General features: G+C 36.0%; 2 protein-coding genes across 4 annotated transcripts; one reads left to right on the top strand and one right to left on the bottom strand.

Moving 5' to 3' along the window:
• Positions 1-5: 5 nt before the first annotated feature.
• Orai1 (ORAI calcium release-activated calcium modulator 1) lies at positions 6-7,059 on the top strand. Of its 3 annotated transcripts, XM_012693912.2 has the most exons (4): positions 6-283; positions 707-790; positions 3,890-4,039; positions 5,292-7,059. In XM_012693912.2, the coding sequence occupies exons 3-4, from the start codon at positions 3,902-3,904 to the stop codon at positions 5,817-5,819; spliced, it is 666 nt and encodes a 221-aa protein (XP_012549366.1). In that variant the 5' UTR covers positions 6-283; positions 707-790; positions 3,890-3,901; the 3' UTR covers positions 5,820-7,059. The 3 variants fall into 3 exon arrangements, with proteins under 3 accessions (XP_012549366.1, NP_001128236.1, NP_001166804.1); NM_001134764.1 differs by lacking the exons at positions 6-283; positions 707-790 and adding an exon at positions 286-384 and having other exon boundaries at positions 5,292-5,819; NM_001173333.1 differs by lacking the exons at positions 6-283; positions 707-790 and having other exon boundaries at positions 3,902-4,039; positions 5,292-5,819.
• Positions 6,961-12,767, bottom strand: LOC101744955 (MORN repeat-containing protein 3). Its single transcript, XM_004930332.5, has 5 exons — positions 10,945-12,767; positions 10,484-10,547; positions 9,832-10,079; positions 8,683-8,870; positions 6,961-7,212 (listed from the first exon to the last, which is right to left on the bottom strand). Exons 1-5 carry the CDS (start codon positions 11,087-11,089, stop codon positions 7,096-7,098), a joined length of 762 nt encoding a protein of 253 aa, XP_004930389.1. The 5' UTR covers positions 11,090-12,767; the 3' UTR covers positions 6,961-7,095.
• Positions 12,768-13,250: the final 483 nt, after the last annotated feature.

Here is a 13,250-nt window from a genome sequence, read left to right as displayed (position 1 = left end):
TGACATAAGCCATTATGTCGATGTCACTATTTGGTAGGAAACAACTTCTAATTTACGAACTGTAGGTAGTGGACTGTGAAACACTAGCTAGTTTTTTTACCGTGTAATATATCTTTTCGATTCGCCTGGTTTTAAAAACTATGCACTGTAAATTAAGCACTACGGATACGGGTTAAGCAGTTCAAGTAAATGTTGGCTTAATTCTAAATAATCTATGTTAATGTAATAACCAGCTAGTGACCTCGAAGCCTCAGAAGGAAGGATTGTCGTGCAACTTGTTTAGGTATGTCGGTTTGGTCAGCCAGTACTGGTGGAAACAACTACCACTGCGTTTTACCAGGCGGCCGATATCCTTCTAGTAATTGGTGTCCAAAACTGAGCAAGGTATGAAATCAGATAGCATGTTGCAACTATTTATCTGTTTGTGGCTTCCACTTAATTGCGAAGATAAATTTAATTACTCAGTTGGCATTGTACTATCGGTTTTGTAGTTTTACTACTGCAAGTTTGTAGAGTTTAGTTTTGTATGATGGGTTGATTATATCCTATATTATAACTTATTTTAGTTTAGCACATTATTTAATACTAATTTTTAGTTGAAATCAATATTAGACTGAAAATATAAGCTTGATGCACAACTCAAAAATTACTTTTTTTTATAACAAACAAGGGTTTTTAAAAATATTGATTTTTTTCTTTTATCAAGGACTGAATGGCTGCATAACGAAATCCCGAATATTCTATTCTCTGATCACTGAAGCAGGATATAAGATCTATCCTCTTATAAAAAGTGAGTTTATTATGCCATTAAAATTCAGGTGTGAGGGCTTATCAAGTGAATGTGTACTTCATGTATTTTTGGTAAATCTGCTTGAAGTACTAATAAATAATTTGTTAATTGTTATCAAATTGTTCATGATTCATGTGGTGTTGTACCATACTAAAGTAAATGAAACTTGTAGTTATTCAGTTTAACAAATATATTATTAAGGTTAAGGGTTTGCAATAGAAATGTTTCACAACACACATTTTAAATATGCACAATACACCGATTAAGAAATTTTACCCTCTATATTATTTTTCCTTCCAATCAACCTGTTATTAACCAAATCAGAAAATTGTTTCTTTTAGCCTGTAGAATCCTGTAGAGCCATTCTTACAACAAAAAATTAGACAGCCTACTTAAATGGAATCTATAGTTAAAAACCCCATTAAATTCTCATAAACAACAAATTAACTTATGTGAAGATTTAGATAACCTTGTGTTCTGTGTTGTGTTTTTTTACTGGGGGTAGGACTTTACAACTCATGTCGTGAGGTGGATGGCAGCATTTATGTTGTAGATGTCTATGGGCTCTGTTTACCACTTACTACTAGGTGGGCTGTGTGCTCGTCCAACCATCAAAATAAAAAAAAATTATCAGACTCCCATAATCTTCACTGACCTACCTTCGCACATTGAGAAAAAACTTGAAAAATACTCATTTGCATATCAAGTGTTGATTGCTCACAATTTATCTACCTACATATAATGAAATTAAAAGATCTGTTATTCCACAAGAGTCTCTCTTGGAAATTGAATTGCTTACACAAGTGAATGAGTTCAGTGTCCACACAATCTTAAGTGTTCACTGGAACCTATAGACATCAACAACGTAAATGACACAGATATGAGTTCTAAGTCTCAGTTCTATATTACAATAGCTGCCCCCACACCCGTTAAACTATAATGTATTGTTGCTTTGCGGGAGAAATATACAGTGGTAGTACCTTCCCATGCAGGCTGACAAGATGCACTACCACCCATTATCATTTTTGTTTATATTGAAGTACTATATTATAGCTTCAATCTCATTATACAAAAGTATTTTCAGTGCACATACAACAATATTTTGTGGTAAATTAAAATTACACTTTGGCCCTGATTGCCATTTGGCCTGATTGGCTTTAACGAAGTCGTCGTGGCCTAAGGATAAGGCGTCCAGTGCATTCGTGTTGAGCGATGCATCGGTGTTCGAATCCCAGGCGGGTACTAATTTTTCTAATGAAATACGTACTAAACAAATGTTCACGATTGACTTCCACAGTGAAGGAATAACATCGTGTATAATAAAAATCAAACCCGTAAAATTATAATTTGCGTAATTACTGGTGGCAAGGTGGTAAGACCTCTTGTGAGTCCGCGCGGGTAGGTACCACCACCCTGCCTATTTCTGCCGTGAAGCAGTAATGCGTTTCGGTTTGAAGGATGGGGAAGACGTTGTAACTATACTGAGACCTTAGAACTTATATCTCAAGGTGAGTGGCGCATTTAAGTGGTAGGTATCTATGAGCTCCAGTAACTTCTTAACATCAGGTGGGCTGTGAGCTCGTCCACCCATCTAAGCAATAAAAAAAAACACCATTTAGCTGTATCTTTGATAGTATAAGTAGATTTAGCTCTAGTGCACACTATTGGTTTGTATGGCACCTGTTATAATTATTAGCCGAAATATCCAAAATAATAATGACCTTGTTAGGTATAATTGTGCTATAGTCAAAGATGATAGCACAATTTTCTTTTTCATCTTCATTTTGTCATGCTTGGGTTCTATATGTTGTGCTTGTTGAATTTATCTATATGGCTCATTTAATCAGAGGCAGTATTATAGCAGCAGTCAGTGATGTGAAAAGTGATTGTTCTAACTGAAAAACTGCTTAAGTTTATCTATGTACTTTGTGCTAATCGTAAATGAGAAATTTGAATATCTTTAACCACGGATTAACAGTTTTTATGAATTTTACTTTTCATTTAGGCCAGATGGGTTTCTCTATTTCAAGTTATATGGTCAAGTAATACTAGGCTGAAGTTAATTTCTCAAATACTTGCAATGCTTCAAAACACTACCACATAAAGTAGTAAATTCCAAATAATTATAAAATATATTGAATAAAAATAACTTTATTAAAAATTATTATCCAGTATAAGAACTCAATCTTTAAAACTTTAAGAGTTATCAATACCGACCATGTGTTAGTTCACTATTTAATAATATGTATGACTTGTGCCTATTTAACTTTAATTATGTTATAGTGAGCCTTTGAGAACAGATTAGTTCATACAAATTTAAACGGTAATAATATTTTTCAATTTGTGTGGTTGATAAGATTTTTTTTTATTGCCCTTGTAGGCAGACGAGCATACGGCCCACCTGATGGTGAGTGGTTACCGTCGCTCATGGACTTCAGCAATGCCAGGGGCAGAGCCAAGCCGCTGCCTACAAATAACTTAAGATTTAGGTTCAATTTATGTACTATAATATCTTGTTTGTTTTGTTATTAACATTTTTAACAACAGACCTATGGAATGTTAAAATGTAATAATGTAACTAACGTATGATAAACAAAAACACAAAGTAAAGGAAATGACAAAGTTTAGTTTTAGAAAATTGCGTAATTAAATTATTTTTGTATTTAAAATAAACCATATTAAAATTAACTCTTACTCTTATAACAATTATGGGCTTTTGATTAATTTTTGTGGATTTTTTTAATTTTGAGATGTTAATAACATTAACACTTGTTTGTCCTCTAGACTAGAACTAAAAGGGCCTTAGTGTTACCTAGCTTATTTAGTGGTACTAAGCTGAATTCTAGGTATAAGTATAACCCTGGTGATTACAGATTGAACAAAAATCAAATATAAGTTTCACAGGTAATTGTATCATCCGAAAATAGCTCAGATAGGCCATCCAAATCGGGTTTTTGCATGATAAAATAGCCCAGACAGGCTTATCATGCAAGGCCTGATTTAGATGGTCTTAGTGACGAAGGTCCCTTTAACCTTTCTCACACTATTAAACGCAAACCGTTTACTAAATTAGTTTAATTTGTCATTGTCTTGCATTAGCACAAGTGCGTTATGTCGGGTGAGACGCCGATACAGTCGGGGGACGGGCTTCATACGCCGGCGTACCTCTCGTGGAGGAAGTTGCAGCTTAGTAGGGCGAAACTGAAGGCTTCCAGCAAAACATCTGCCCTACTTTCCGGTTTCGCTATGGTAAGAACTGTAGTAAGGGAGGCGTCTATTAGTTACGTGAGGCGTTTTAGAGAATTTTTTGAACCCCTCTGCCCCTTGGTGAGATATCGTAAATTTTTTCTCAACTCCCTCCCCCTCCTCTAATCTAACGCAAGATTCTTCAAAACTTCTATTTGGACGGTAAACGTGTTGGATTATTGAGAAAAAAAACTTGCTCTGCTGCTCTGCGAAGTTCGGATGAATACGAAAAATATTATTTTCTCAGATTTGGCCATATTTTATTCTAGAAATAAATTTTCACGCAATTTTACACCGTTTTCTGCGAGAAATATAATTACGTGATATTTGCCAAAACCCCTCCTCTCCCTCCTAAGTGAGATTTGGAAATATTTAGCTTGATCTCCTCCCCCCTAGAACACCTCACGTAATTAATGGACGCCCCCTAACATATTATCCATACTATTGCTTATATTATAAAATAAATATCATAATATTATAAAAGCGAAAGTGAATCTGTTAATCACATTTCACGATATTACAGCTTAACTGATGGTCATTAAATTACGCATCCACTTTGTCAGGCCACAGAAAACGGCACACGGTATATTTCAACCGGAAAAAGTATTATTCATGAGGGATACGTGAGAACTACTACTACAATAAAATTGTCACCGTTCTCGTCGAACTCATCGATTATGACAAAGAGAAGTCACGTTTAAAATCTACTAATCATAAATTTCGGCGTTGTTCAACTTCTATTCGTATTATTGTTAATGAATCGTACAATTATGTGTTTAAAATATTACTGGCTGTAATGCAGTTTCGCCCGCGTGTCACCCTATTAACTATCTCTTCTTTTTTTTAAATATGTCAATTTCCTAAGTTTACAAAACCAGGAAGGTATAGGTTTCGTTTTGACGTGAAAAAAGGAGGAACAAACACACTTACACATTCACACCCCTACTTATAGGGTGAATATAGGTAGTAATTGTTAGAGATAATCTACGAAGTTATCGCCAGGTTATTCTAACATCATTGTTTCGATATCTATGTCAGAGTACGGTTTGAAAATAAAAAAATATTTGATTTTTTATTGGTATACATAATCATGTATTCAATATTATAATCAAATTATTAAGTAATAGTACATACGTGTATTATTATTGTATTTCGATTTAAAACACGTATGTACTCAATATTATAATCAAATTATACATACGTGTATTATTATTGTATTTCGATTTAAAACATAAATGGGTTCGTTTATTTTCAGGTGGCTATGGTCGAAGTACAATTAAATCCAGCCCCCACTGCAGTACCAAAGGAGATGCTCGTCGCTTTCACGGTGTGCACAACACTCTTAGTCGCAGTCCACATGCTCGCGCTCATGATTAGCACCTGCATTTTGCCAAACATCGAAGCAGTCGGCAACTTGCATAGTATAGCGCTCGTCCATGAGTCGCCACACGAGAGACTCCACTGGTACATCGAAGTGGCTTGGGCTTTTTCGACCCTCTTAGGCTTAATCTTATTCTTGATAGAGATAGCTATACTATGTTGGGTTAAATTCTACGATTTGAGTCCGACGGCAGCTTGGTCGGCCTGTGTGGTCCTTATACCTGTTATGATTGTATTTTTGGCGTTCGCAATACATTTTTACATGTCCCTGGCGACGCACAAGTACGAAGTCACGGTGACAGGTATCAAAGAATTAGAATTGCTCAAAGAACAGATCGAAATGGGCGACCACGACGCCAGAATGAACAGCTTAACGTTGCTGGACCAAAGTCGGGTCGTCTGATCTTTTTACTATTTACTGGGATTGTTTTTAGCCTTTTATTGGTTTTATTAAAAATTATGTACTTAGTTGTAAAATAGTACTTAAACATGTAAACTGGACGACGTCGAATGCGCGATAACACGTGCCTTCATTGTATCCGTTGTTTCTACGTTTATTTTCAGCTACGGATCTACGTGTATCTTTGTTATCTTTGTACCGGTCTCAAAACTTAATATAATAATAATCTCATTAAAATACTTACGTTTATTTTAATTTTCGGTCAAATGTTTATCTAAACATGACAAGGTTGAGAAGTGAATCTCCATAAATTTGTTTGGTCAACGATGTATTCAATGTTGTATGATTAAATTTTGAAAATCAATAAAAATAAAATCCAAAGAATATAAAATCGACTCGTTGATAATCTATGAATTGAATTTAAATTGAAGTGATATGGCATGATAATTTGAAGGGATAAGTAAATTAATGTAATATTAATGTTTGGAATCATTATGAGTAGGTAGTTAATACTGAATATTACACCAATTAAATAGCCATTTGTTAATCGGGTTCATTAGAAGTGGTGTAGCAATGGTCAATTACAGAAGAAATAATATTCTCGCATTTAACAAATCATTACGAAAACAATTTCGAAGGCCTTTATGTCAATGATAAACAACATTTCAAAACAATTTGCTGAAATTTATCTAATAACCAAAACAGAGTTTTGCGTTTTTATGAAGACATTAATGAGCTTATCGCTCCATGAATGATGCATTTGGCTTCAATTATAAAAAGATTTACTTGGCATTATAACCTGAAATTACTATTCATCTTTGTGTACAAAATTAAATGATCTTCAATGTAATGTAATAAAAATTGTAATGTAAAATTTCACTCGTATTGGGAAATGAATCGGGGGCCCTGATAGAATAACCTCATTGAAATTTACCACAACACTAATAGCCTGTCACTGATGTCGTAGCATTGATTAGTAATATGTGATTCCTAACGAATCTCGAACATGATCATTGAAAATCGGTATCGTATGAATAGCTCTGATCTTAATGTGGAACGAAATGATAGTTTCGGTATGATTACTGCCAACACAAATTCAGAGGCATAAAAATGTACTGTTTACAATTAAAATTAAATAAATAGCTAGCTACTACTTAATCCATTTTATTATGTAAATTGTGATGTGATAATGACATTGTGTAATAAAATAAGAATTATATCAAATAAATATTTTTTAAATGTACTGTATGTGTATAAAATTATGTTACAAAATCTTTAGTCACGTTGAATTCATTTTATCAATGCACGTTTGTAATTTTTTATCAATTCTACCAATTTTTTGCTTTACCCAGAATTCGCTCTTTTCTAATATAAGTCGAGAGTCCTGAAGTTGCTCCTGAAAGTGATAACTAATTTAAATAAAGAACAATATCTAAATTAAAACTAGGTGCATGCGTAAAAAGTTCACTAAAAAGACTACCACTTGTTTACTTTACAAGTCTACTGTTTTTTTAATAGATTAGGGTTTGAAGGAAAAGAAAATTGCCAAGTCAGACCAATCACACTAAATTAAAAAAAAAAACCTGTCTAATTGAATACAGATTTAACTGCCACTGAAGCCTGAACGCTAATAATGCTAACAATAACCTCAAAATATACCGAAAGCAATTTTCATACAGAAATACTTAGCGTTGTTATGAAGCCGCAATCTGTATCGTGTAGGTAGTGGCGGGCGATTGGTCCCGCGTAACTAACCTAACCGTCAACACAAGGTAGATAACTTTTTAAACGTTACTCTTCAGAAGTTATCGGCTCTGTCATCTTTCTGATGAACGGTTCGCGTAGGTACTAAACTCTCGGTATATTGTCGCCATTCTTTTTAATTAGGTGTAAGTATGTATACATCTTTTACTTAGTTTAAAGAAGTCGATGTGATGTTCCTTAAAAACCTCGACACGGCTAATTTCGATAAAATCTTCAGATTTAGATTGGTCCAGCGAGGATCCTTTGAAGTTTGGTAGCGATCGGATCAAAGGCAAATCGCAGATCGGCCAGCAATGCGAGTCTATTTTGACTAGTAGTAGTAACATAATATAGCTTAATATTACCTATATGCCGAAACGAGGTCAAGTTTTATCTTTGCAAGTACCTAAATATTCTGTTATGGTTAGCTTAATGGTCGGTTTCAATATCACAAATGACTACACAGAATACTTAGTAAGCGCCTAAGACAATGAACGATAAATGCAAACGTAAATTCATAATGTGTTAAACCAGTGCACTTCAAACGTAAATATTATCCCATAAACCCCTTCATAAAATATGTACCTACCCAAAAATAAACATATTCAGAAGTATTACATATTTGCAAAGAAATAATATACCTACTCTATTTTATAGGTATGTATTAAGTTATAGTGTAGGTAGCCCATAGAAATAACAATTTGAATACGATTAACCCTGAGTGATGTGGTTGAAGTCTCCGTTGTATTGACCCTGCGAACCGGAACGCATGTTTGCTTCGCGGTAAAAATAGGCAAGAGTAGCGTGGGCAGTATACTGCCCGACTTTGGTCGCTTCAAAATCAATTCGGTATACCGAATACACCAAAGTCGCTGCTGCCCACTGACCGGTGAATTTATTAATGGCTTTTTACGAGAAGGGACTATGTAGTCCTATACCTACTAACCAAAAATAGGTATTAATTAGTGCACTTTCTGCGCTTCCTGTTCTAATGTTTTTCTGCTAGATTCCAACTATTTTTTGTAAAGTTAACTATGACGATGAATTGATTATTTCCAACGTGATTTGAATATGGATTTTTTTTCAATGTATTTTCGTCTGAATCTTAATCGAAGTTACAAACCATTGGTATCGGATATTGTGTGGGCCTATCACAATACTGCCTCACATCAATATCTAACATCATTGACTTGACGCAGATGTTTTCCACCCAGCAGCCCTCCTGTAGTTGTCCAGTGTGCATGTGATAGTATCTGCCAAAACCGCTCTTCAAATTTTTTTCCCAGTGGCCTTCATACCAGTTTCCATTAACTACGAAAATTTTAATCGTATTCTGAGACTGGAGTATAGTTTTCGAAGTTTTCATTATCATCAAGATTCTCCTGCCCTTCTCCCAGTCACCTGGGGTCGGCGCAACATGTATACTCCTCTATCATATACCTTTCTTCGCTCACTCCCCTCTTACACATAACGTCTTTCACGCAATCCATCCATTTTTTCTTAGGTAGGTTTCGTAGGTTTTCTACCTCTTCCTCTTTTCCAAGCATTTCATATTACTTGCATACGTAGCCTACTTGAAATTGTCATCATTGGCGATTTAACTCCGGCTACAAAGCTATATACTTAACTGCTACTTCCTCATCGACCAATAGTAGTGTCCTATTACATTTTTTTAGTAACCTAAACTTGCCATTGATTCCTTTAAAAATCTCAGCATAGACACAATATCGAAAAGTTCATAATATTTTTTTTCTTACCTATGCCGATAGCCTTGAGAGTCTATATTAGCTTCATCCTAACGTGTAGGTGAGCTCACAGGGCTCAAATCAAAGTGTTGCTAACACTAGCCCTAGCAAGAGCAGTGCTTCGCAGAATCTACCACCGGATCGGAAACGCGACCCACTGAGAAGATCCGGCGAGAAACTCAGTGGGCTGTGTCTGTGGGTTAATTCGCTCGCAAGCGACGGGTTCGACGAGACCGTAACCGGTGCTTGTGGTACCTAAAGGCACCGTTAATGGATCGGGAGGATCCGTAATGACGTGTTTTGGGCGACGTCGACTATTTACCATTCTGTTTACAGGATCGGGTATGATAATTTGTAATAACATATAGTACATAATATGTACACGTGTATATATTCATATGCTGACATAGGACAAAGGCAAAAAAAAGGTTTTCGTTAAAATCCTTAAAATTCGACAAAGCTTTTATTGTACTATAATTATTTTCAATTTAGTTTCATAACAGCAAAACACGCATATGTAGACTCACCTTCTACAAACATTCCCAATCCCTCTCTCTGGTCTTTATTCCAATACCCGGTGTAAAAGGTGTTGTCAGAATACCACATTTTACCGTACCCATGTTTTTGACCACTTTTCCAGAAACCGAAGTAAACGTCTTCATTGCCGTAATAACGCCAACCGACACCTTCTGGTTTTCCGCGAACCCATTCGCCACGGTACTCCAGTTTATAGGTATTATCAGGCAGCTTATTACTTAAGACACCAAAACCGTGCCTGAATCAAAGTGTAAATGAATACCTACCTATTTTAATAAATTTTCTCTATAGGTATTTATAAATTTAAAAGCCGTTTTACGGTTTCTTTTTCCGATGTAATATAAATTCCGCAACAACGAAAATAAAATATAAATCATATTTAAGAGCGAACTTGACGGTAGACTATTAGTAGAAGCCTTATAATGAATTAAAATTGATTAGTGAAAATAGTTAAAACTAAATTATTACATATTATAATCTATACTAGGCTAATACATATATGAGTGTTGGAATCCCTACACCAGTTTCGGGGGCGCCAATGATGAGCATCTTTGTGGGGGTGAGAAATAATAATGTTAATTTTAAATGCCCAGCGAAGCGGACCGGTACAGCTAGTATAAAATATAATCGACACCTACATACCTAAAACCTTTATACCAGTCTCCTTCGTATAATTTTCCAGAAACAGTGACAAAAGCGCCTTTCCCTGAACAATTCAGTAGATAATATTATTTAATAGACTACATAGCATAGGAGCAATAGTGTAATTCTCTAATGCGAACAGCTAGCTTACTTTACATATATATACTTTTATTTATTTATTGCTTAGATGGATGGACGAGCTCACAGCCCACCTGGTGTTAAGTGGTTACTGGAGCCCATAGACATCTACAACGTAAATGCGCCACCCACCTCAAGATATAAGTTCTAAGATCTCAGTATAGTTACAACGGCTACCCCACCCTTCGAACCGAAACGCATTACTGCTTCACGACGGAAATAGGCGGGGTGGAGGTACCTACCCGTGCGGACTCCCAAGAGGTCCTACCACCAGTGAGCAGTAACCAATAAATAAAAATTAATAACCTTAGAACGACACTAACCGTCCTTCAAATCGTTCTTCCAATCCCCGACGTATTTATCAAACCTAGAAGTAAACACGGCGTGGTGAACTCCATTTTTTACAGATCTTTTTTCCGCTTCTATTAATAACGGCGTAAAGGACCTAAGCTTGCGTTTTGTGGGCATTTATTTAGTTTTGTAACTAAAAAAAATATTAGTTAAAATGACATTTCAAAAATATTGACAATAGGATTGACGATTGGAACTTGAAAGTCAAGCTCGGACTTCCATGGAACCAGAAATATTTCAAAATCAAGTTTATATTTTGTTCGAAATTATTACCATAACTAATATATTACACTGTGATTATTTCTAGGCATAACTTCAGACTACTTTTACGATTAGCTGTTTAATACTATTGTCATGTTACTATATTTTGTTTCCAACATTCAGTTTTCGTATGTAATATATTAGGGGTTAAAGTATGAAATTGCCGATTTGTACTGAAAAACTGAAATTAGTTTTTTTTTTTCATTTAGCATATTTATTTCAAAATATCTACCATTATTATTTATACATTGCTGCAATCTAATAGGAAGGCCATTTATCCCTTGCCATAGAATTCTGGTGATCTAGATTCTACAAACTGTGTGAAAGCATGTTGTACTGCCTCCTGGGAAGAAAACTTTTTATTACGTTGAAAATTTTCCAAATCACGAAAAAAATGGTAGTCCGTTGGAGCAAGGTCTAGCGAATACGGAGCGTGACGAATAATATCTAATTGCAGTTCCTGTAGAGTTAAAACGGTTTCTCGTGCTGTATGAGGTCTCGCGTTATCATGGAGCAATAATGGCGAAGATCGATTCATGAGTCGGGGCTATTTTTCATTGCAAGTTTTGCTATCCTTGTTTGGAGTTTGGCACGTAGACATGCCGTTATTCCTTGGCCAGATCGGAGAAAGTTATAGTGCATAACACCATGCTGAGACCACCAAACAGTTACTATTATCTTTTTATTGGTAAGCTTTGCTTTAGGACACTGTTGCGGCGTTTGACCTAGGGTCAGCCACTGCATTTTTCGCTTACGGTTATCGTAAAGAATCCACTTTTCATCACATGTCACAATTCGATCCAAAATTCCTTCACTTCTGTATCGATTCAACAAGGCAACACAAGTTTCTTTCTGCAGATCAGTCAAATTATGAGGCACCCGTTTTTCGTATTTTTTTATTTTATTGATTTGACGCAAATGACTCAATACTGTTGGTAAGGTAACGTTAAACCATGCCGCTAACTCCTGGGTAGTTTGGCTCGGATCGGCTTCCACCATCTCTTTCAATTCATTGTTAATCACAAGACCGACCGTATTCCACGTGGTTCGTTCTTCAAATCAAAATTTCCATCACGAAAGCGCTTAAACCAAAATCAAACGGTGCTTGATATTGCAAGCTGTTTCTGCAGCGTTAGTTCCGCGTCGGAACTCTTAGTCAAAAATCACTCGATTTTCGAAGTATCGCATCTTGTTTAAGCTTAATGAAAAAACCCAACTGAAAGTCGATAATCGAATGTTGAACATTTTTTAAAAGAAGAACCTCATAGGTACCATTTGAATAAAGTTTTACTAAAAAATCTCAAGCCATGAAGGTTCTATGTCAATTCGAAGTACCTATTACAATAGAACGGCAATTTCATACTTTATACCCTATTATTGCGTATATATTAAATGGCGCTTAGGTTATAATAAGTACGATCGATGTCAATCTCATCTAAGTATTTTTTTTTGCTTTGATGGACGAGCTCACAGCCCACCTGGTTGTTAAGTGGTAACTGGAGCCCATAGACATCTACAACGTAAATGCGCCATCCACCTTGAGATATAAGTTCTAATGTCTCAGTATAGTTACAGCGGCTGCCCCAACCTTCAAACCGAAGCGCATTACTGCTTCACGGCAGAAATAGGCAGGGTGGTGGTACCTACCCGTGCGGACTTACAACAGGTTCTACCACCAGCATATTTTGTTCTATCTATCTATCGGCCCACAGACGTCCACTGCTGGACATAGGCATGCATAGGTAGGCAGCGGCTTGGCTCTGACCCTGGCATTGCTGAAGTCCATGAGTGACGGTGACCATCAGGTGGGTCGTATGCTCGTATGCGTGCAAGGGTAAAAAAAAATAGGCCCCCAAGCCTCGCCACAACGATCGGTCCTGCGCTGCTTGCATCCAACGTTATGCATAGCATCATGTCGTCGGTTCATCTTGTGGGAGGCCTACCGATAACAACATGTTATGTTCAAGATTAAATTTTAATAACATAGTAATATACGTATCTAACCACATACGGTACA

The sequence above is a fragment of the Bombyx mori genome, chromosome 10, assembly GCF_030269925.1.
Source record: "Bombyx mori chromosome 10, ASM3026992v2".
Lineage (NCBI taxonomy): Eukaryota > Metazoa > Arthropoda > Insecta > Lepidoptera > Bombycidae > Bombyx > Bombyx mori.
This window is presented reverse-complemented; position numbering and strand designations above follow the sequence as displayed.